Source organism: Alligator mississippiensis, chromosome 13, assembly GCF_030867095.1.
Source record: "Alligator mississippiensis isolate rAllMis1 chromosome 13, rAllMis1, whole genome shotgun sequence".
In the NCBI taxonomy this organism is placed as follows: domain Eukaryota; kingdom Metazoa; phylum Chordata; order Crocodylia; family Alligatoridae; genus Alligator; species Alligator mississippiensis.
In genome coordinates this window covers 58,500,045-58,522,531 of record NC_081836.1, presented here as the reverse complement: position 1 = coordinate 58,522,531, position 22,487 = coordinate 58,500,045, and the positions used below count along the sequence as shown (strand labels likewise).

The 22,487-nt window shown below is 38.8% G+C and overlaps 1 protein-coding gene across 5 annotated transcripts in view; it reads right to left on the bottom strand.

The window, feature by feature from the left end:
* Positions 1-621: 621 nt before the first annotated feature.
* RBBP6 (RB binding protein 6, ubiquitin ligase) overlaps positions 622-22,487 on the bottom strand; it is a 35,981-nt gene continuing 14,115 nt past the window's right edge. For 2 of the 5 annotated variants that reach the window (XM_059716495.1, XM_059716496.1), the window contains 15 exons: positions 18,821-18,865; positions 16,234-16,322; positions 16,024-16,120; positions 14,151-14,290; positions 12,639-12,811; positions 11,378-11,481; positions 10,373-10,677; positions 9,540-9,608; positions 8,772-8,877; positions 8,611-8,689; positions 8,465-8,522; positions 7,007-7,372; positions 6,557-6,658; positions 3,577-5,322; positions 622-2,622 (listed from right to left, as the gene is read on the bottom strand). In XM_059716495.1, the coding sequence (XP_059572478.1) occupies positions 1,044-2,622; positions 3,577-5,322; positions 6,557-6,658; positions 7,007-7,372; positions 8,465-8,522; positions 8,611-8,689; positions 8,772-8,877; positions 9,540-9,608; positions 10,373-10,677; positions 11,378-11,481; positions 12,639-12,811; positions 14,151-14,290; positions 16,024-16,120; positions 16,234-16,322; positions 18,821-18,865 (5,058 nt within the window). In that variant the 3' untranslated portion in view covers positions 622-1,043. The remainder of the gene's footprint in view (positions 2,623-3,576; positions 5,323-6,556; positions 6,659-7,006; positions 7,373-8,464; positions 8,523-8,610; positions 8,690-8,771; positions 8,878-9,539; positions 9,609-10,372; positions 10,678-11,377; positions 11,482-12,638; positions 12,812-14,150; positions 14,291-16,023; positions 16,121-16,233; positions 16,323-18,820; positions 18,866-22,487) is intronic. The other 3 variants (XM_059716497.1, XM_059716499.1, XM_059716498.1) reach the window with 2 other exon arrangements.

The window sequence follows — 22,487 nt, the reverse complement described above, 5'->3', positions numbered from 1 at the left end:
GCCTCTTCTCACCATATTTATTCACTAAATCCAAAACCCAACGATAGCAATAGCAACGTTATGGCGACATAACAAGGAACTGTGACATCAGAGTAATCGACATCTGGTTACAAAACGAAAGCGCCTGTTTGAAAAAACACAAGTCTCTTGGTGATCAGCACCAATATGAAAGGAAATACAGAATCTGGACAGTTTCCCAGGAATACAGTTGTAAACATCTGCCAACGCGTAGCATTGGTTCTTCAACACAAAACGGGAACAATGTTGACATGTGATAAGCTTCAAATATGACATTATTTAAAAAGTCAATACCAGCTATTTTTAGTGGGTATTTTTTCAGGTAATATACCTTTTTAAATATTAAAAAAAAACCACACACGCACACACATCTACTTGGCATGACCTGGCATTTAAAAAAGTGCTATTTTTTTTTTTTTTGCTATATCCTTAATTTTCTTGAAGTTCTACTTTTTTTTTTTTTTCTTTAAAGGTTAAAACTGTCAATATATTATGTGTATTATATTTTGGCTGCCTGAAACTTTTCATTTGTTATTATCTGTCCCTGTTCTTGCCCATACCCTGTATATGTTCAGGTACTACTGCAAATTCCATCACATTGAATAAAGTTTACTGAAAACTTTTTATTGTAATCAAAAAGTGACATAACAGGGCTGTAATGAATTCTGCAAATCATTCTGCTGATATTTTATAACTGATACCAGCTTTTTCTGCCAGGCAATTAAAAAAAATTCAAATGTGAAAATTTTCACAGTACAGTAAACTCCACCCAAACTAATTAATGGTGGTTAAAATTAAGATGCCCCAGCAAAACCTTTCATGTTACATGGTCACAACTCACAATTCTGTACAAAACGTTCACTTTATAAAGCTCTGATGTAAAAATCAAATAATCAAGCAGCAATATTTTAAGTGCAGCACAGGGTCTTTCATGTCATTATTTACAAAGCTTGAATTTGCTTACATTATAACAAAATTTAATACAGATGACTTAGTAATTAAGTCAATTTTTCTTATCTGTCATATTATACAGTGACAGATTTCACTTTTTGGTCATCTTTCTCTTTCTCTTTTTCTTTATCTTTGCTCTTCTTGGATTTCTTCTTCTTGTGTTTGTGTTTTTGGCTTTTCTCCAATTCAGACTCGTTTCCAGTGTGTTTCTTATGCTTCTTGTGTTTTTTGTGCTTCTTGTGCTTCTTTTTGTCTTTCTTCTTTTTCTTTTTCTTGCTGTCCTGACTCTCAGCCGAGCTAACACTGCTGCTGTGGCTTCGAGTTTGGCTTCCAGAAGGGCTGTGACTACGGCTGCGGCTAACACTGGGACTGCTTTGACTTTGACTTCTGCTTACATCAGGCTGACCAACTGCTGCTGCAGGTACAGTCTCTTTAACCTTCTCCACTGCCTTTTCTTTCAGTTCTTTAGCATTTTTTCCTATAGACTCCTCATCTTTTGCAGACACATTGCTCTCGCTGTCGCTTTCGTTGTAGTCTGGGACGAACGCAGCCTCGTCAGTTTCTCTGGTTAAGTCGGAAGAGAGTCGAGAGGAGTGGCTTAACTGAGGCTTCGGTTTGACGGCGCTCTTGTCGCTTTGCCCAGCAGCATGCTCTTTTTCATTTTTTGTATCTGGCGATGCATGTCTGTGAGATGATTTATTGCCACTTGACTCTCTCTCCTTATTGCTCTTTGTTTCTGATGTGTGTTTCTCCCTTTCTTTAGCTGAACTTTTGTCTGAAGATTTGTGTTCTTCTGATGAGCGTTTGGAATCGTGCCCAGTTTTGTGATCGTATGGCCTTCTGCTGTCTCTTGGAGGACTATGGTTGCTCCTTTTAGAATCTCCCGATCCCTTTTTGGATAAGTCTGTTCTTTCATCTCTCGGTTTACTTTTCTGACCCGAGGTCGACTCCCTGTTTCGAGAAGGAGAGTCCTTTCTCCTTGTGGACTCATTCTTTTCATCCCTACGCTTGGAACTAGAATGATCCCGGCTGCTATCATAATCAGATTTTTTGTCCCTGCTAGGAGTAAAGTCTTTCACAGAGGATCCACGCCCAGTATCATGCTTATCTGAGGATCTGCTGTCTTTGGATGATGGAGGATTTTTTAGGTTTCCTTGCTCAGCCCCACGTTCAGAGTTGTCTTTTTCCGGTTGAACATTGCTTTTCCGTTTCTCCGAGGCGTCCTTGTCTGATGAAGAATGATCCCGGTCCTTGGTTTTCCCTTTTTCACTTGACACAGAGTTTTTTGAGCTTTTTGCTTCGTGCTGGGAGCTTTCGTAACTTGCTTCTTTTGTAGTTTTCTGTGTTTTTTCCAAGGACTCAGATTCTTTTTCAGTGTGTTTCAGAGGATTTGGGGACTTAGCGCTCACGTTTTTTACAACACTAGAGGGTTTTACTACATTTGAAGGTACTTGTGTAGAGTTAACGTCTTCCTCTTCAGACTCAAAGTCATCTTTATCCCACTTTGATTGAGGAACCTGAATCATAATAATGACATCTTCTGCAGGGGCTGTTATATCATTATTATATTCTTCCATGGTCTTAATGACAGTCCGTTTTGTGTCTTGCTTTTCTTCAGACTTTCTAACAGGACTGCCTCCAGTAGAGCTAGTACTAAACAGGAAAAAAAAAAGAAAAGTTACATACACACACTGATCGAGACCTGAAATCCATTACATATGCACATTGATCGAAATCTGAAATCCATGGTTACAGCAGGTTGTTTTGTTATGAAGTACACCACTCTGATAAAGCATTTGCATTTCATTTCAAGTGTTCAAATTCCAAATATTCACTAGCTTTTAAAAAAGTGTTCAAATTATAAGAGGGGGCAGGACTAGAAAAAGATGATCTTGCAAGATCAGACTATAAGCTATAAAGTACTATCTCCCACCTCTGAATCTAGCTTAGGCACTAAATCATCATAGCACCAAATCTTATCTGGCAATTCCAGCGTGCTATAGTTCCACCACTATTAAAAAAAAAAAAAGGGGGGGGGGGGGGCTCCTTTATTTCTACAACAAGCAAGTCAGGAACTGTGCAGTCTTTCTAATTCACCCCCTATCCAGCTAATTCCTGATACTTGCATACACAATTCTCTAGAAGAATGATGATTGTTAAAATTCCTGTTACAATAATCCTAAAATAAAATATAGTGCTGTCAAGCAATAAACTTCAAAATAGTTGCATCATGTGTTGTTACAGTCATAACAAGAATGGAAATTCCACGCCAAACTGCTTTCCCTCTTGCCCCTAGCAGTTAACAGACCCCAGGGAAGGGAAGGGAAGGGGCACCCCCCATCCCACAGATGAGAGGATGTGTAATGCACACAGCTAAGCAGGTGATGGACAAGGAGGAGGAATCTCAACACAGGTGCAGGGTGGAGCTGGGGCAAATTCGAGGGCTGAGTTTGATTCTGAACAGATTTTAAGACAATACACAGCTTGCAGGAATGTGCCCATGTGCTTATTTGACTATGGACTTAGCTGACCTGTAGTTGGTCAACTGACAGATTTTACAAAGGAGAGAGAAGAGAAAAGATGGGGAAAGAGAAACTCGGAAGATACCTGGTGTAATCCACAAGAGTCGAACCAGACCCATCAGCTGCTGTTACTTTTCTTCTCACTTTTCCTTTAACCTTTTCTGGTTTAACTTTGCTACTGGTTGGCTCAGGTTTCTCAGCAGGTTCCTTTGCAGGAGGTACATTTTCTCCACTGACAATCTTTTTGCCTGTCTCTCTGTTAAGCTTAATCTTTTTTGCTGGGGCAAGCAGAGAAGCAGCTTTGTCCTTTTCAGGGGTTCGCTCTGCTTTCTCACCATCAGGGTCAGCTTTTCCCTTGGGTGACGGTTTCACTTCAGCCACTTCTGGTTTCGACGTTTTTAAAGTGGTTTCATGTTCTTTATCTACCTTTTCTTCTGCCTTTCTTTTTCTTTTCTCAGGTTTTACATCAGAAGGTTTGCTTTTTTCCACAGGCTTTTTTGTCTTTTCCTCTTTGCTTGACGTTTTCTCCGGCTTGACTTCTTTCGGATGGTCCTTCTTTGCTTTTTCCTCCTTGGCTGGTCTGGTTTCTGGATGCTCTTTTGCTGTTTTTGGATGAACTTTCCGTGGCGTGCCCAGTGCCTTCTCATCCTTTTGGGAGGAAGATGCTTTAATACTGTCTGGCTTTGGCAAGTCATCCTTTGTTTTTTTCGCCGGAGGGTCTGTTCGAGGAGACTTTTCACGCTCAGTCTCGGTTTTATCCTGGGGTGCTTTAGCTGGTTTTACTACACTCTCTTTCTTAGCAGTGGCAGCAACTTCTGGTTTCCGCTTTGTCTTGTCAACTTTTGCTTTAGGCTTATCTTTCTCTTTTTTCTCTTTTTCAGATACTGGTTTAAAAGTAATAGAATCGGCTTCCATAGGTTCATCCCTGACCGGCGTGGCATCATCCCTGCTTGGGAGCACGAACAGTGAGTCGGGTTTAATATCTTCGCCTCCAGCAGGTGGCTCTCTCGGCTTCCTCGCACCTTCCAGCAGCTCAGCATTAGGAAAGCCTTCGTTCTCATCTCCTTTCCTCCTCTTCCGGTGCTTTTTATGTTTATTTCCTTTGCCATCTCCCAAGGGGTTTTCACCTTCCTTTTCCTTCGGTTTTGCAGGATCTTTAACATTATGGCCTTCTCTTCCAGGTTTTTCAGGATAATTGCCACCTATATTACGATTTCTATGGCTCTGTCCAGCAGCATAATCGTCTCTACGACCCCGAGCATATGGGGAATTCTCTCGTCTAGCTCCTGGTGGACCAAACCGATCTGGAGAAAAGTTCTCTCTATTTACCGGGGGTCTTGGCTGGGCTCCAGCAGCATAGCCCTTATAAATCTTTTCATACCATTCTCTATAGTTTCTTTCCCATTCTCTGTATCTTTCCTTTTCAAATGGATCTCTGAAATCAACAGACCTGCCATAGTAGGCTTTAATGTCATATGGAGGGACTTCTCTATATCGGTTAAAATACTCTCTTTCCCCTTCCCCTTGGGGTACAGCCCGCTTAGTGGGAGATTGACCTCTAAATATTGGAGATCTTGAACGTGAATGATATCTTCTATACGGGGGTGACCTTGATCTTGAACGGTGATATCCATGGGACCTTGATCGAGAACGATAGTTACGACTCTTCCCCCTCCCTCTCCGTGGGTACGGAGGTGACCGTGAGTAGGAGCGAGAATGGGAGCGACTAAATGATCGAGAATACGAACGAGAGCGAGATGAACCTGATCTTGACTTGGAGTACGTATACGAACTTCTAGAGTAAGATGAAGCACTATACGGAGACTTGGACCTTAAAAAGAAAAAAAGCCACAGATTTAATGTAAAACAGCTCTGCTCCCCAAAACGTTTTGTTTTATATAGAAGTATACTGTGACGCCAGAACCACTGTGGGCTGTTGACATAGTGCCACTGTGAAGTTATGATGGATGTGATAATGCACAAAAGCCTGTGCTTACATGAGTGAGAAAAGCCACTGCTTTGTTTCACCTAGCATAACACTTGGTGCAGAAAGACTGAGAATCCAAAGTCTAGCTCCATTCATTCCCATCGTATAAACTATTTTATCTGTTAATTGATTTAAGGTGGTGTACAGTGGCCTCTACTGGTATGAGCATGCACAAATATTCACTACTCAGCAAAGCAGAGACTACTCAGATCATTGATATTACAATAAGATGCTAAAAGGGCAAGTCTTAATGGTTAAAGTGCAATACCAAACATTAATAGACCATGAATTAGCTTGGAGACAGTAAAGCTAAATCTTAAAATGTCAGCTGAGTCTATTTAACTTTACTGCTTATTTGGCAATTTACACAGTAGGCATAACACTTTGTGCTGCAATGTTACGTACAGTACTATTTAAGTAACGCTCTATAAGCTAGACCTCCCGGCTAGAGAGCGCTAACGCTGAAGAATATTGATCTTCTTTCACGTAAGATCACATTTAAAAGCTTTTAGCTCTTAACTTGTAACTTGTACTAATATCACTAATGATTCAGAGTTACTACCAACAGAAGATTATCATCACATTACTACTGCAGAATTATTCAGACCAGTGCTGCAGAAGAAATCTATACTCTTAGGGTGGACATTTTTACAGAATGACCAGCTGCATATTTTTCCTTGAGGAAACTTAAAAAAAAAAAACCACAACACATCTCTAATTTAACATGCCACTGCATATTCAGAAGCTCTGCACAGAGAAGTCTTTCAACCAGCATATAAAAGCAATAGTTTCTTTTTTGAAAAATTAAAAAGTAAATTCAGCTCTTCTAACTTCTAAGAGAAGCTCAAAGTGAATTTCATCCTAGTGACAGCCACCGGATTTGCAGTCCTGGAAGTTAAAATGTCACAAAGAATGTACAGGCCTGATAACACATAGGCAATGGAAGGTGACTTCCCACACACTGCTTCTCCCAAAAGAGCCTTGATTCATCTGTTAGGAATCACCCATAGGGACAAGTTACTAATGCAGTGTTCCCACCTATTCGATTTTTAGTCTTTGTGGTGAGATGAACAATTACCTGGAAAATGAACGCCTACGCTCCTTTTGAATCTTTTTATATTCCATCAATTCTTTAGCAAAATCATTTGTAAACTCATCAAGTTTGGACTTTTTCTTTTCCCTGTTAAAATAAGATAATTATCGTTTGACCTATATCACAAAAAGGGACCTAACAAACTAAGAAGGCTAAATGAGCGAATGTACATTGCATGCAAATGAAAATGAACTTCCTATTTAAACAATGACAGCTAAAAACTCCTAGACAAGTTTTCAGGGAAAACTTTGGAATTACAGAGGCCTTGTTTCAGTTTTGCAGCTTTACCATCTGTAATAAAAAACGCATTGGAAAAAACTTGCTTTAAGTCATTTTTGCTTATGGCAGACGCACTTCAGCATATTTCTGGTCCGACATGCTACCGAATCAGAACTATGAAACATAAGGCAACTTCATTCAGAACCAAATACTTACTCCTCTTTAAGTCTCCGCTGCTCTCTGTAAAACTCCTCCCTAGATAAAGGAGGCGCTTGTGTCGTTGGGATGGCATTTGAATGAGCCGATGGTACTGCTGTTGGTACCCAAGGTGTTGATATGTTTGCAGGAGCTGGGGGGTATCCTGGAGGGGGGACAGGGTACCCGGCAGGTGGAGGTTGACCAGGTGGAAACTGAGGAGGAAACTGTGGTGGTGGTACCCCCGGTGGAAGAGGAAGTGCGTGGGGAGGTGGCGGATACAGGGGAGGTGGCGGCACAGGCACAAAGACTGGTGTTGATGCTGGCAATGTTGGGGCCTGAGTCCTTTGTGTACGTTCACTATGCGGGCGTCCTCGATTTGAACTTCTAAAGAAACCCAAAAACACGTGTCACTGTTTGGTACACTCTGCCCTTATTTTAAAGAGGAAAGTGAATGAAGCTGCTGTCTCTTTGGGCTTTTTTCTGCCTTTGTTCTCAACTTCAGTCTTTTGAATTCCTCCCTGCTTACGTCTGCTCATTCCTCCTATATTGTGCTTGTGCTCCTTACTCTCCCCTAACATATCCTCACCCCCAACAGCAACCTCAGTCTTCTTTCCTTACTCTCAGCTCCGCAACTTTAGACGGTTTCTCCCTAAGTTTAGAAGTCTCCCATTTCCCAGGTGCCAAGTGCCCACCACTCCTTTGCCACTCTGACATATTTAATGCTTTGCACTTCTCATCTTCAAAGCACCGTGCAAACATTAGCTAATCTTCTCTTGAACTTCTTTTAACTTCTTCCACAGAGCCTTCCTATGTTGATCTCACGATGACTCAACTGCACTCTCTCGTACCTCAATAGTTGTCCTGTTTATTGAATTTGAGATATTAAGATACCTCTAGCATGGCCCCTCCATTTGCTGTCGCTTTTTTTCCTTTTAAGTATTTGTAGAGTGAAACGTACGCTTACAGATTAACAAATGCTTATTAATGAGCACACATCCCAGAAAGAAGGACCAGCTGAATGAGTCTTTTCAAACAGACTGAAAAAGCATGTTTCACCATTTGAAAGCACTAGGTAAGCAAACTCCAAAACTGCTATAAGATAAATGGTTGTGTGCGTTTGCCTCTCCATAATTTAATCTCAACTAAATTTAACCAAATTCTTAAAAAAAAAAATCCAGCACTCAAAATATTGAAGCCAAATTCTAATGGACAAACAAATGTCTTCAGTCCCATTCTTCTAGTTATCAAGGAGGCAATTTTCCACCTGATTTCCCTTTGTAAAAATTAATTCTGATTAATTCATTTATTATTATTATTACTTAACTTGCATTCTCTGTGTCCGTCTACATATACACTTGGAGAACAGTTAGTTTACAATGAAACACATTCAATATGGCAAGTCACTCTCTAGTTAAGCAGGTTACAATCTGCTTAAAAGAGACTAAAGTGATTTTTTTTGAGGTAAAAAACACTTACGGTTCCCAGCCTGGCCTGCTGCCTGAAGAACGAACCAGACTGCCTCTTATTGGCTGACCTGTTTCGGGGGGAAAAAAAAATTTCCATTTAGTTCAGCTGAAAATAAATATTTAGAAAAAAGTCTGGATACACTTGTAGTTACTTACCAGTAGTGGGTATTGACTGTCCCTGTGAAGCAAGCTGGCCTGGTAATGCTGGCTGTCCTAGTACAGGAACCTGGTAGCCCTAAGGATAAAGGATGAAAAATTAGTAAAGCAATTGTCTTAAAATACAGGAGAGTCATTTTGTATGCTGAAGTAAAGCATACCTTTACTTTCTCTTCCATCACAGTGCTGATTGAGAGAGAGGAAGAAGTTTTTGAATGCTCCGAGGCTGTCACAATAGCAGCAGGAGGTATAACACTATCTGCATCCCTGAAAAAAACCCCACACACATACACATTAAGATCTGTGCCATTCAAATCCACTGATTTAGAATACCACTGGAAGTATAAGGATTGAGCCAAGTTTTTTTAAAAAAAACAACAAAATTACTTCAGACTGGAAAAATATATACTTTTATACCAGTTATCTTAGGAATACACTACATGCCGTAAAAATTCAATGAAGTTGTAGATGCATTTTTAACATGGAAGGTCAAAAGGGAAATGTGTAAATTTTCTGTACATGTAAATTGTACTACAGCTTTTAAAAGGTACACAACTTTGACGTTATATACACTGCAAAGCCAAAGTTTAAATTAAATGTGTACAAGTTTCCAGACAGGGATTTAGAGGCTGGACTGTTATTCTGAATAATGGCCTCAGCAATCAGTGATACCTTTAGCCTGTTGGAGTCTACAATACCTCCAACTAATGGGTAGAGGCACTTCCTAGATTCAAACCACAGAGTTAAGAAGGCAAAAGCCTTACACTACAGTCGTTGATTATTTTATTTCATTTTAATGACATTTCAACAGGAACAGTTTGGATCTTAAAAGTTACAGTATGCAGAGTTAAATGTAAATACAGCAAAAGCTTTGTTATCCAGCACCCATGGGGAATTGGGGGTGCCAGATAACAGAATATGCCGGTTACCTGAGAGGCCGCCTCTCCTGCCGCGTCCGGTGCGCCGCCACCCCTCCTGCCGCATCACCGCCCCTCCCGCTGCGAGGGACAGGGAGGGGGGCAGAAGAGAAAGGGGAAAAAAAACAACTTGTTATTGTGGAGGCTCGGCAGCACAGGCTGCTTTGCCCCGGGCCATGGGGGCTCGGCAAAACCTTACAAGCCGGCATGCCAGTTAATAACGCGGCTTTTACTCTGTGTGTGTGTGTGTGTGTGTGTGTGTGTGTGTGTGTGTGTGTGTGTGTGTGTGTGTGTGTGTGTGTGTGTGTGTGTGTGTGTGTGTGTGTGTGTGTAAAAAACCTTGTAGCAATAATTTATGACCTACTACTTCCCAGAATGTGCACTGTTGGCTTGATTCTGTATTTTAATGGAACCTGTTCTGACCCTAGATCACTGGTTCTCAACCTTTTCAGACTCAAGGCAACTCTTGGAAAACGTTATCTTATAATTTTCATTTGTTTTCAAACCACAGAAAAATACAGCATTTCTGTTTCAAAGAACTCAGAACCTTTCTGAATGTTGTGGCTTTTCTAACACTGATTTCTTGTTTGAAATCTCTGAATTTATCTTGTGAATCATGTTTGCATGCTTGTAAACCCTGGTAATGTGAATGTGAAATACAATAAAATAAGTTAGAGCTTCCTAGGGTGTACCTGGAGCCAAAAGGGAGGCATGTGCTAGTTGTGTCACCCATCATTACAGGATGTACAAGTAGCTATCAGACAAATCAAGCACTAGAGATAAATGGAAGGGGGAAAGTAGTGTTAAGGTTATGTATTTTTTATTTGTGTGTACACCATACTTACCGAAAAGGTCCGTCTGGCTTTTCAGAGCGAAGAGATATGGACAGATCAGCAGCAGCTCCAGGTCCAGAAGACGGATTTGCTGACATAGTAGCAGATGCAGATGACTGACTAGAAGTCAACGATGATGTCAAAGAAGCAGCAGAATGAGCAGGTGAAGTTACTGGAATCATTAGAGGATCCTGTTGTCTGGAAACCGTTGGCCTCACTACAGGTTGCATGTTCCGCTGGACCGCTGGTCTTGGTTGCTGCATCTGCTTACGGAGCCTTTTGGTGTAGCCGGTTTCATTTTTGAAGTTGTTTACAGCCTAAAAATAGAAAAATCATTGTTACATAAAGATTACTATTCTCATATAAAACCCCTTTCCTTTATTTAGAGTTAAGATTGCCCACAGGCACTGAAGCATATAAAAACTTCAGATAAATCAGCGTATCACATTATTGGTATGTTTCTGAAAAATTGTCTGAAAGCAAGAATTAATATTGCTATTTAAACTTCTGTAGTAAGCTCCACTGTAGTAAAGAAGGAAAGTGCATTCTGTGCAGAGCTATTCAAATTCAGGTTGCCTGATGACTTAGGAACTAGCACTGCAATAGTTCATACTTTCATAGGAAAAAGTTAGACTGGAAAGGACCTCTCAAGATCATCTAGTCCAGTCCCCTGCTCAAGGCAGGATCATCCCCGACTAAACAGCCACTTTGCTCTCTCCACAGTGGTGAAAGGTGAAAGCAGAAATTCTTCCTGTGAAAACTTAAAATCTGGAACATGCATTTGACCGCACATGGACTCAACAAATTATATCCATCGATGATCACTGCTGAAACTGAGAAATCACATACTTGATGGATTTATTTGAGCAAGACAGGAAGCAAACATTTAATATATATTGTAACTGATTTGAAAAATAATTCTCAACTTAGCCTTAATTATGGAGAAGTTGTTATAAATCCGATTTTCCTACCGCCTAGGTATTTGCAAAGACAGTGTTACACATGGCATAAGCTTACCTGGCGTAAGAACTTGTTGGCAATTAAAGCATCAGGGGAAACATCTGTCTGATGACAAGTTGGACAGGTATGGTCATCTGACTCCAGTAGTGCTGTTCTGATACCTGTAAACCATTAGAAATACCGAGTTAAAAAAAAAAAAAAATCAAAAAAAAACTTTTGCTGAGCTAAAGATCTTTGGTCCACACTATATTCCCAAATCCACGTGCAAGATTAACACTAGGCTCCAAGGAAAATGAACCTGGATTACAAGCATATAATATAAAAGTGTTTTTTTTCTGCCCTAACTAAAGGGCTTGAAAGGTAAATGTGCTGGGAGTTAACATTCCTACTGTATAAGCATTAAATTCATTAAGCTTCTTGAAGCTTTATGTGGGCCAACTTTTCAAGCTAGTTTAGTCCTTAGCCTAGGTGAAAAACGTTTAATTTCCAGAGCGAAATCACTGAGTTTTAGCATGTGCTATTATTTTAACACAAATCATTTAACCATCCAGTTTTAAGAGCGACTATTATTTCAGATACAGAAACAATGACAGAATGATTATAATTTAAAAGAAGATTTTTTTTTTGGTAAAGATGGTTTACAAAGAACTGCTTCCACAGCTTTATGGAAATGCTAGTGAAAAAATGCTTTTTTGAGTTCAAACATCATTTAGTAGTATTTCACAATCCGCACAGTGAAGTTAGTAAAGGAGTCGAAAGAAAATCAGCTACAGTTTAGCTGAGTCAGTTGTACGAGCAGTCAGAGCCTCAAGAAAAATGGTTATGTTGCATTCTTAAGAATGCATCAAACTGGGTTAAAATTATTTTGAATGGCCTTCGAAAGAAATTTCAACAAGGGCCTACCTTTCCACTGGTTTCAGCCTACAGTGAATTGTCTATGCTAGTTTTCCAAATGTAACAGGGCTACGTGACGATCGTTAACAAATCAAAGTGAGGTGGGTTGGAGAAATCATTTACTCAAAAAAGATGCAGTCAGTAGCACAGTGACTGTACTGAAGGCCAACTGTTTGCTATTCTGGTGGTTATTACTCCCTACATAAACGTTACTCTGTTTTTTGAGCTATAAGCTTTCCTTTTTCCTTTACAGCCAAATAAAATGCAAGACCTTGCTGGTTAAGGCACCATCCCTTTCTAAAATGTCAATTTAACACATCCATTTTTGTTCATTCATTTCCCATTCACTACTGTAAGATCACCAAGTCGAACTTTATACATTTAGCAGCTTGAGTTAAGTGTAACATTTGAATATGGCACTTACATTCATCACAATAACTGTTTCCACAGCAGGGAATGACAACTGCATCAGTCATTATATCTTTGCAGATCAGACACAACAATTCATCTGGAATAGGATCATCCTCTTCTGAAGAGGAAGATGGCTCCTCTGGTAGAAAAGGGGGCTTTTCCTTCTTTCCTATGGCATAAGCCTCCCTAAAAGAAAATAATTTTCATTTCAAATAATCTGATTATGGAAATGTCACCAAAACTACCAATGTTATCACTAGATTAAAGAAAAATCCCAATTGCATACTTCAAATGCTCAGCATGTTTGATATTACAGAAAAAACCAGCATCAAGTACTTATTTGATCTGTGCCAATTACTCAGGTATGATACAGCTTCTACATAAAGCAGAACATCACAGAAAAATACAGTAAAGTTTTATATATATATAAATGAATTTTTGCTAACAGTTCTTTAAAGGGTATTTTAATTCATTTATATTAAATCAGGAGGGATGTTTTTTGTATTTTTAAGGACATTGCATCTTGGCTGACAGCCAGCAGTTACAGCTTAAGCTACCAAAAGTTTCTTAGGTCTTGCAAGGATGTCCAAGAGCCTCACTCTTTCCAGTTTGGAGCCTGCAAGCTGGGGAGTGCCTCATCCTCTGCCTCCCAAGCACCTGTCCCCTGCTCTATAACCAGTACAAAATATTTTATTGTGACAGTGATATACCATCAACACATGTATTTTTTTAGGCAGTATGTCACAACGACAAAACTGCCTTTATTTTCAGCATCCTGTTACCATGGTATTTAAAACACAACTCCACAAACAAGAGCATGTTAGCTGCTCGGTGGTTACTGCCCATTTGTATGCTTTCATTCTACACAAGCACATGGTAGCTTTCCCTCTGAAAGCTGGATGACAGCCTGCACTTGCCAAGGACAGGAGCATGCATAGTCACTATACTACAAATCACTGCAGTTTCCCCACCCTATCCTACCAGGCTGTGCAGCCATGCTCTTAAAGTATTGGCAAGCCAAAGTTTTCAATCCAGCAACAGGAAACAGGCAAGATTCAATGCTATTCCTGAACTTAACCTTTGCTTATCTCGTTAGGCTTATTTAAGAAATACACATTACGAAATGTTATATTCCCTCTAGCATGTTTCAGTCCAGACTTTCCTAACATTTTACTGCCAAAGTTGATTACAAGAAAACAAATAAAATCGGGAGACAAGAGGTTGCTTGATATGACAACACATGTAGGCAGGCTCAGTTTGCATGGATGGCTATATACACATGTATAAATGGAACAAGACATTAAGAATACTTTTTGCCCCACAGCCAGGAATCCTGAAATCTGCCAAAATTAGACCCAGGGTGGCAGTTTGCCATAGCTGCACCTAACTCCTGTTAAATACAGCCGGCTGCAGTGGCTCCGACATGGAGGGGGATTATAGATGCCAGCCGACGCAGCTTCGCTCCCATCCAAGCACTTGTGTAGTGGCCCATTAGTCGCATTTCAGCCTGCTCTATAGTACTTACGCATCAATTGTTGGTATTGCATATTTTCCTGTGTTTGTAAGCATGGCTCCTTTTGTATTGGGATCCTTCACCTCCATCATAAAACTTCTAGGAATTCCTGTGCTCTTTTTAATCCTGGGAACCGACTCAAAATTTTTGTCCTGTTAAGAAATAAACATCCAGATATAGCTCATCTTTAAAGGGTTATTTATTTCAAGGGTTATTGAATCTGACTGGTAAAAACATGTATTTAATTCTCTCCCCCCCCAATCTGAGTACTACATTATAACACATACAGAAGGCAGGGCAGGATAGCACCCTCAACTAAAATCTGACATTATTTCTCCATGGACAAAGCCTTTTATTTTGGATCCTATGGTAAAAATAGACACCAGCTTATCCGGGTCTGAATTTCTGTAGCAAAGGACAATCATTTAGGCACACAGTTTGAATAGCAATTCATTCCAATCAGCCACCACTGTCTCAGAAACAAGTGTTATCTCAGACACTTCACAGGTACTTCAAATAGGACAATGGGCGTGTACCTCTGCACTTCAGACTACCATAGCTTACTCTACTCATGAGAGCACACTTGTAGCCTGAGAAATATCATGATCCTGAAATATACTTAGGTAGAAACTTTGAACTCAATGAGTAAAGTAAAAAATACACCCACAAGTCTTTGCAGGATCATGGCCTACTCTTTCCTTTTCACATCTCAAGTAGCAGATGAAAAATCTTGATGCATGTATCAGGTAAACGCTAATCCACTGGAAAATGAGTGTGCCCATCATTCTACATTCATTATAACAACGGTATGACAGTATGTCCAAACCACTAAGAAAGCATTAAAACAGTAATTTGTTTATTCATAAAAAAATCTACACTGAAACGTTGAGATCATAACATAAGGTCTCAGATGAGGATGAACTCTGCCAGAACTTGTAATAGGAAGGCAACTGAAGGTGCCCTAAGGATGAGCTAGAGACAAAATTATGACACCTATACTGAAGAAACAAAAGCAAATTTCACCTTCAACACAATTTTTTCTTCCATTTTAAACTTTTAAATGAAGTTTCTTTCAAACGATCATTGATTGTGGGGGGGCTAAAATCACACACCATCATTTTAGTGAGCATTGTAACATGTATAAGCACTGCAACGCCGAGCACTTTGAAAAGTGCCCACTTACAGCTGTCTAAGTGGAGAAACACACGTCAGTGCTGAGAAAACAGCAGCGGCATGCTTTGAGCTTCAACACCTCGGAGGTGCTTTAGCTCAAAACCATATTGCCATTTTCTACGCGTTGACACGCATGTTGCCATTTATACAACTGCACATGGCGCAATGCAGTACACATCAGGTTGCACGTGCAGCAAACTCCATTAATCGAGTCTGCTCAGCAGTGGCGGATCTCTGGCAGGTTGCTGAACGAAAAGGTATGTGTATAAATGCCCAAAGCGATTAATTTGTTTAGGCAAACAGACTAGAAAACGGCCAGCTATTGTGACAATAACTAAGCCTGCACTTCTTACATGCACTTTAAATGCGCAGTTGCTACTTTTTAGTACAGAATGCATTGTGGCATCAGGCCTCTTTCAATTCTTCCCATTCAGAGGAACATAAAGAAAAGCATTCAGAAACTCTTTGAAGAGCATCCAGGTACTCAGTCTTTACCTCTGTAAGGGTAACAAAGCAAAGAGGAATCTGAGTTACAGACTTCCCCCTTCCACCAATAAGAATGTCTCACTAAATTGTGTAAGTCACCACAGGATACAAGAGCCTTTGCTCTGAATTATTTTGCCTATGCACATAAAGTTAGATCATCAGTGAAAATTCAATGAATCGGGAATATTCAAAACAAAACAGCACTGTAGTTCTACCAGGCTCTTACCCCATTTGTTGGGCAGTTCTTTATGTAATGGCCAGGTTTTCCACAACGAAAGCATGTGTATGATGGTGGAGGTGGGCCCAAGGGTTTCTTCATGTAACTAAAGGTTAAAAAATAAAAATAAAGGTGTGCATGTGTGTCTAACTTAAAAAGAACCCAAAACACCAAAAACGAGCACAGTCTTTAAATAACATATTTGATATGAACACTTACTTGACGGGATCATATTCATGGCCAGACTGTGACATCATAGCTTTTATTTTATCTTCTTCGGAAGCATTGGCTTCAGCCAGATTGGCAGTCTGTTTAATAGGTAATTATTTGACACACACATTAGAAACACATTTAAGTCCACACAGCCAAAGACAACACCACTCATCCAATCCTGTAAAGAGCAGCACAGCTCTAGCTGAAGTTGCATTAATATAGCTGCTTACATAAATACATATTGTCCTGAAGATGTTCTGGGGAGTCCTTAGGCCATTACATGATGTTTGTGTGCCTATTAGCTCATTTGAGAAAAACTTTCTTGGGCACTCAAAACCTTAGGCTCTGTTTGTACCTTACATAAAGACTTGTGTAACTGCTCCAATTTTCTCTTATACAGAAGTGGGCTGAAACTAAGTGTAAAAAAAACCCTTATTCAATATTTTTAAGACACTAGATTTCGGGCTCCAGGCTATCTATGAAAAAATATGTATTTAACAGAGTATGTTTTCATATAGAAACATGAATACAGGTTTAATAGCAGCATTTACGTTTTGCAATGTAAAAGGAACAGTCAACTTAAATCTGAAACTGGCTTTTTTCTTTTCTTTTCTCTTTTTTTTTTTTTTTTTTTTAAGTCCAACTTTTGACACCACTTCCTTTCAGAATGCATGCTTAATTCCAGATTTCTTTTCAAAGTTTTTCTTTGTTCCCCTACTGTGGATTTATATGGACATTTTCAATAATACAAAAAAAAACCCTCTGTGTAAACAGACTCAAGTGTATTTTAATTAACGATCAATATTAAGTGCTGTAATTACAGCAGGTATAGTATTTAGCGCACAGTTTTCTAGTTAACTGTCCTTTTAATATACAAATCGTAAACTTAATCCTTATATGTGGAGCTAGCCTTGCAAAAATATTGAAGCCAACTTAAAAAGAGAATTAAAAAAAATTTGTCAGTTTTTGTTAAAATATTTACTATACACTAGTCCAGATACAAGCAGGGTCTAAGGAAGTGACTGCTAATTACTTGGATCTTCAAGCACCTAGCATTCAGATCAACCACTCGTCTTATCCTTTTATACATTCATTCACAAAAGCAACCAACTAGTTTCAACATTTTATTAAAAGATTGTTTCATATACAAAGCTTTTTCTTAACAACAAAAAATTGACAGCTATGAAATCATATCCATTAACATTTACAGAAAATGTGCTTTACAGATACTCAACTAATTTGTTTGAACCCAAACAGTTTACAAACACACCCAAAACCACAAAACATTAGTAGGAATAGACCAAAATTCAAATATGGCATTTAATACAAGATAGGAATAAAATGGGAAACTGTTAAACACATTGCCTCCATGCTAAGCCACTCTGCATTGAAGAGGTTAAAGTAAGTAACAGTTTTGAGTTGTTTGTAATGTTTCTTCATTAAAAAAAAGTCTAAAAAAAAACTTTTAAAAAATTGTACACCACTTGGACAGTTTTTTGCATCTTAGAATAAGAAACTTGACATGAGTTTACAAAACAGAGGACAGATTTAGGGACAGCACTAATGGAAACCAAATCTCTTCTGATAGCCAATTCTTAAGTAAAAAAAAAAAAAAAAAAAAGTTGCTGAATGCACGCAAGATCTTTCACCTTTGTATTGGCACCTTTGTATTGGTGGTGGGGAAATTGCAGATGGAAAGATTTTTGTCTTTCCTGGCATGAGCTCCAGATTTTGCCCTCAAAAGAAGACGTCTAACTACTCTGCAATAGGTCCTACCCTTCCTTAGAATTTTTCAAGGGCAAAAGCTTAATTGCCTGATGCACTGATATCTTTAATAAGTAGTCACTAGTGCTTTCCCAGACAAAAGTACACATTATTGAGCATAAATGCAAGCAGTTTCATAGCAAAACATGGCATTACAACATTTTCAGGTCACAGTTGCCAATATGCCACACATACACATTGGTATATTCCTATAAACAATTAGATACATTTACACAATTTACACAGTCTGTGTTCAAACAAATTAGGTTGTATAAATGCTGTTCACTGTATATGTACTACAAGGCTACAAATTAGGAAGTTATGTGCGACATTCAAAGAGCTGATCTATCACTGGAAAGTCTACAAATGCAAAAAATAACATGCAATTGTCCATGTTATGGGAACACTTCTACTTGGCTGTTACAAAAACCCCTGAAAAGTCCATAACTTACAGCCAGTATTTTAAATTCTTCTTTAAAAAGTGCGCTAGTTTCCAAAGCAAAATTACTGAAACGTATGAAAGAAACGGTAAACAGCTTCTGAAGTGCTTCTTTCTTGTGTCTTGAAGATGATTAATACTGCAACATTATGTTGAGGCTGATAAGGTACTCCCCTTCTATCTTCCCAAACTGGGAACTACTCTTTACAGGATAGTATCAATCAATATGTACACACATTTTCAAGTTAAACTCGGCACTTTTCACTAAAAGTTTTGTTCAAATTACAAAAATTAACCAGATATAGATCACAGCATGGGACTTAAAATACCAAGCAAATAATTCATTGTTAGATTTGACAAAAAAAAATATATATATATATGCATATATACCTTTGTTAGCTGGGCCAGAGAAATAGATGCAGAAGAGTCATCAATCTGTTCACAAAAAATTAAACACACATTCAAGTTTCACAATCAAGACATTGCAATATTTACCACTACAGCAGTTGAGAGTCTACATGGGTATCTTCTGTGTGTCTAAGAGAGGCATTTTCAAAGTAGTTTGATTTTTTTTGCCCCAAACACATGAAATTACATCTAGGACAGCTTTCAAAAGGTACGCGTGTCAAGAGAGGCCACCTTCTAAGGGAAAAGAAGCTGAAACACTGAAGCACCTTACTACAGTTAGCTTATTACTTCAGAGTATGTTCTCCCCTTGGAATGCTCCTAAAATCCCTCTATCCATGAGAATTAAGTATATGAAGAGAACAAACATTTTCCCTTTTAAGCCAAATTAAGTTACTTAAAAGTATTTAAAAAAAAATTTAGTTGGACAGAAATGTGGTAACATAGGAAAGTATTTTAATGTATTTTGGAATTTAACATTTAAATCAGTCAACATAATGCATGTGATTATGCTTCATGAAAAGCACTTGCAACTTCTTGCCAAAACAAAGCACACGCACAATCAGTCAATGGAGATAAAAACTTGGGGCAGAGGGTTTCCATAAAAGACACCCATCATTTAGGCCACAGCATATAAATGGTCAGAATTAAAGTAGGAAAAGTAAAACTCTGTATATTGTAGATGCCAGAGGTTTACCAAAACCGAGGAAGCAGTGAAATAAGTCTGATTTTCATTAGAGCTGAATGGCATATCATAAAAATGTATGCTGAAAACATGCAAGCTGGTATCTTTCAGTATTTCCACATCCAAATCCCACAGAAGATTCAATTTTAACATCAGCCATAAACAGAGATTAACAGCTCAATTGTGGACAGATGCAAAAAAAGCACTGGCGATGATAAAGGCGAAAGGTTTCAGTCTTGATCCCAAAAGCAGTTTCTTCGTGCTGGCAAATGCTTACACCTGCCAATGGGGAGCAACTTGCACAAATGAGACCCAACACCTACTCTGACTTATCACCCCTACAGTATTTCCATGCATAAAAAGCACAATCCCCATGTGCTGTTAAAGCCACACTGAATTGTAATACATCACCATCAGCAACAAATATAAATAATTATAATTCACTAATATACTTAGTTTGATTCACTAATAGAACAGAACTTTCTAATATAGAGAAAGATTTTTGGGTTCACTCTTTATTGTGGCTTAAAACTGAATAGATCAGAGAAACTAAATAAATATTTCCCAACACAAAAATAAAGCTCTCTCTCTCTTAGGAGAAGACAATATCACTATCATAAGCGTTAAAAAAAACCAAAACAAAAACAGATGTAAATCATTTCCCTTTAAAGAACCTTACATTCTGTATTACTAAGAGTGATAATGTTCAACAAGAGTTTTGTTGGGCAAACTTTAAGGAAAACATATTTGAAGTAAACCTCCTCTTCTCTCCATAAGGGGTCCTGAAATGTCCAATTACATCTTCACAAAAGGACTTCCCCAAACAAGCACAGTATGTGGAACAATGTTTTCTTATTAATTTTTTAGGACTCTTTAAAACATAAAGAAGTTCCTAAAAAAGATCCATGGAAGGGAAATCAGTGTCAAAGGCTGAGACCCAATTTTAACACTCGGGCCTTGAAATCTGTTTTAACGAGTTTTATTTTGTGGGGTAAATTTAAGTCTTTTGTAAAATCCCTACATTCATTTATGTTAAAAAGGGAACATCACTAAAATTATTAAACATCTGATACTCCACATGCCACTCCTTTCTAAGTGTGGAAATAAGCAGGTCTATATATTTACCAGAACAGCTGATAACATAAAAGCATTTTTTTATGAATATTTTAATAGCATGTCCATAACTTGACATGAAAATGTTTAATATAAAAATTAAATTGGAGTCTTGCTTTTGTAATAGACCCTACTTCCAATCTTGAACAAATCTAGCTGGCATCATGATTTGATTTATTCATGAAACAGCATTATAATACAGCCTACAGATTCCAAACAGCTTCTTAAGAGATGGGGTAACATTGTCATTTCTAACCACTAAACTACCACCAGAAAGGAGTAGGTGGCTGATCAGTGTCCCAATGAATATATTCTCTTGGGAACCTCTTTCCCATCGCTCTTGTGTTGATCCCTTCTCTCTCCCCTCCCCTTTTTTCTTCCTACTGGAGTATTTTATCAAGTTCCCTACGAGCCCCTGGATTCAGACCTATGGAAACTTCATCTCCGAGGCTCTTGGGCTTTCAGAGATCTTTTCTCAGGCAAAAATAATACTGTAGGATTTTTTTTTTTTTAAATCAACAAATACTGAATCACGTTTGCTTTACTGGAACCCATTTCAGAGAAGACTATCCCAATTCCACCGGGCAGAATGAATGAAGGGGGAAACAGAAAAACCAGGAGGAAAGCTCACTATTATCTTTACAATCCCAAGCTTTACATGTAATGTCTTAGACCACTGCCACAGAACTACAACTACATTTTAGTTTAAGCAGTCACTTAAAGTTAACAATGCTCAGTTTTAGCACAAGACTGGGATTTCAGTTAAGTTTGTGACTATAATCCATTGAAAGGACAATGCTTTATAGCAGTGGGGGCCAACCTTTTTGACAGATGTGCTGCAAATCAGCCATGTACTCTCCTCCCCAAGTGCCAATCCAATGCCCTCCCCCTGCCCAATCTATCACTGTGCTGTCCCCTCAATCTGCCATTTGCCACACCCAGACGCTGACCATGTCATCTGTGGCACACATGCCACAGGTTGGCCACCCCTGCTTCACAAGATGGGGCACTAATTTTGACTACGGATTCTTATTGCTCCTAAAATATTAATACTAATAAGTCAGTCACTTGATCTCAGAACAAAAGTTCAGTCCCTAGCTCTGACTATGATGGTGTCAGAATGGCACAGATTTGGAAAACGTCAGAGGATAAACTAATTTATAAAAGAGCGAGACAATGGAGAAATGATCAAGCTATGAATCAGATTATTGACATTTATATCAGCTATACCAACCTATTTTTTGTTATGCTTTGTTTTTTTATAGTAGCAGTAGTAGCAGGCACCTGTGTCTGGAAAGACAATAGAATTACGCCGAGTGAGACATCAGCTCTCTGAACGTAATCCTGACTTGAAAATAAAGTGAAGCTGGAGCGACCCCTCCAGGGTCAAAAGCCTGGGCAATGTATGTGGACTAGCATATCAGCTTTCCTCCCACTTAGCTCCAATTTACCACAGCCAAGTTCTGCTTTCAGATTAAATGAGTTTGTGCCCATGCAATTAAGGGCAGAATTTGGTCTCTGATTTTAGATCAGGCTGGACAATTAATGGTAACTGTAGTTATGTCCCCAACACTGAAAATGCCTGATCTTGTAGGACATCCAAGGTGAGAATTATTATTCACAGAGGTTGAACAGATATAGAGGACTGGCAAGATCAGGCTCAAATTACAGTTTTCCAAGTGCAATCATGAAAACAAGAAAAAAAAGGAAAATGTTTTATTTTGCTTCCTTTTTAACTGAAGCAGTTCTAACTAGAATATAGCCATTCCTAAGATACATTTTTTAAATGAAAAAAAAATCTCCATTAGCTCAGAGTAAGGTGCTACTTAGAAATGTAATACAGACATGCCAGGG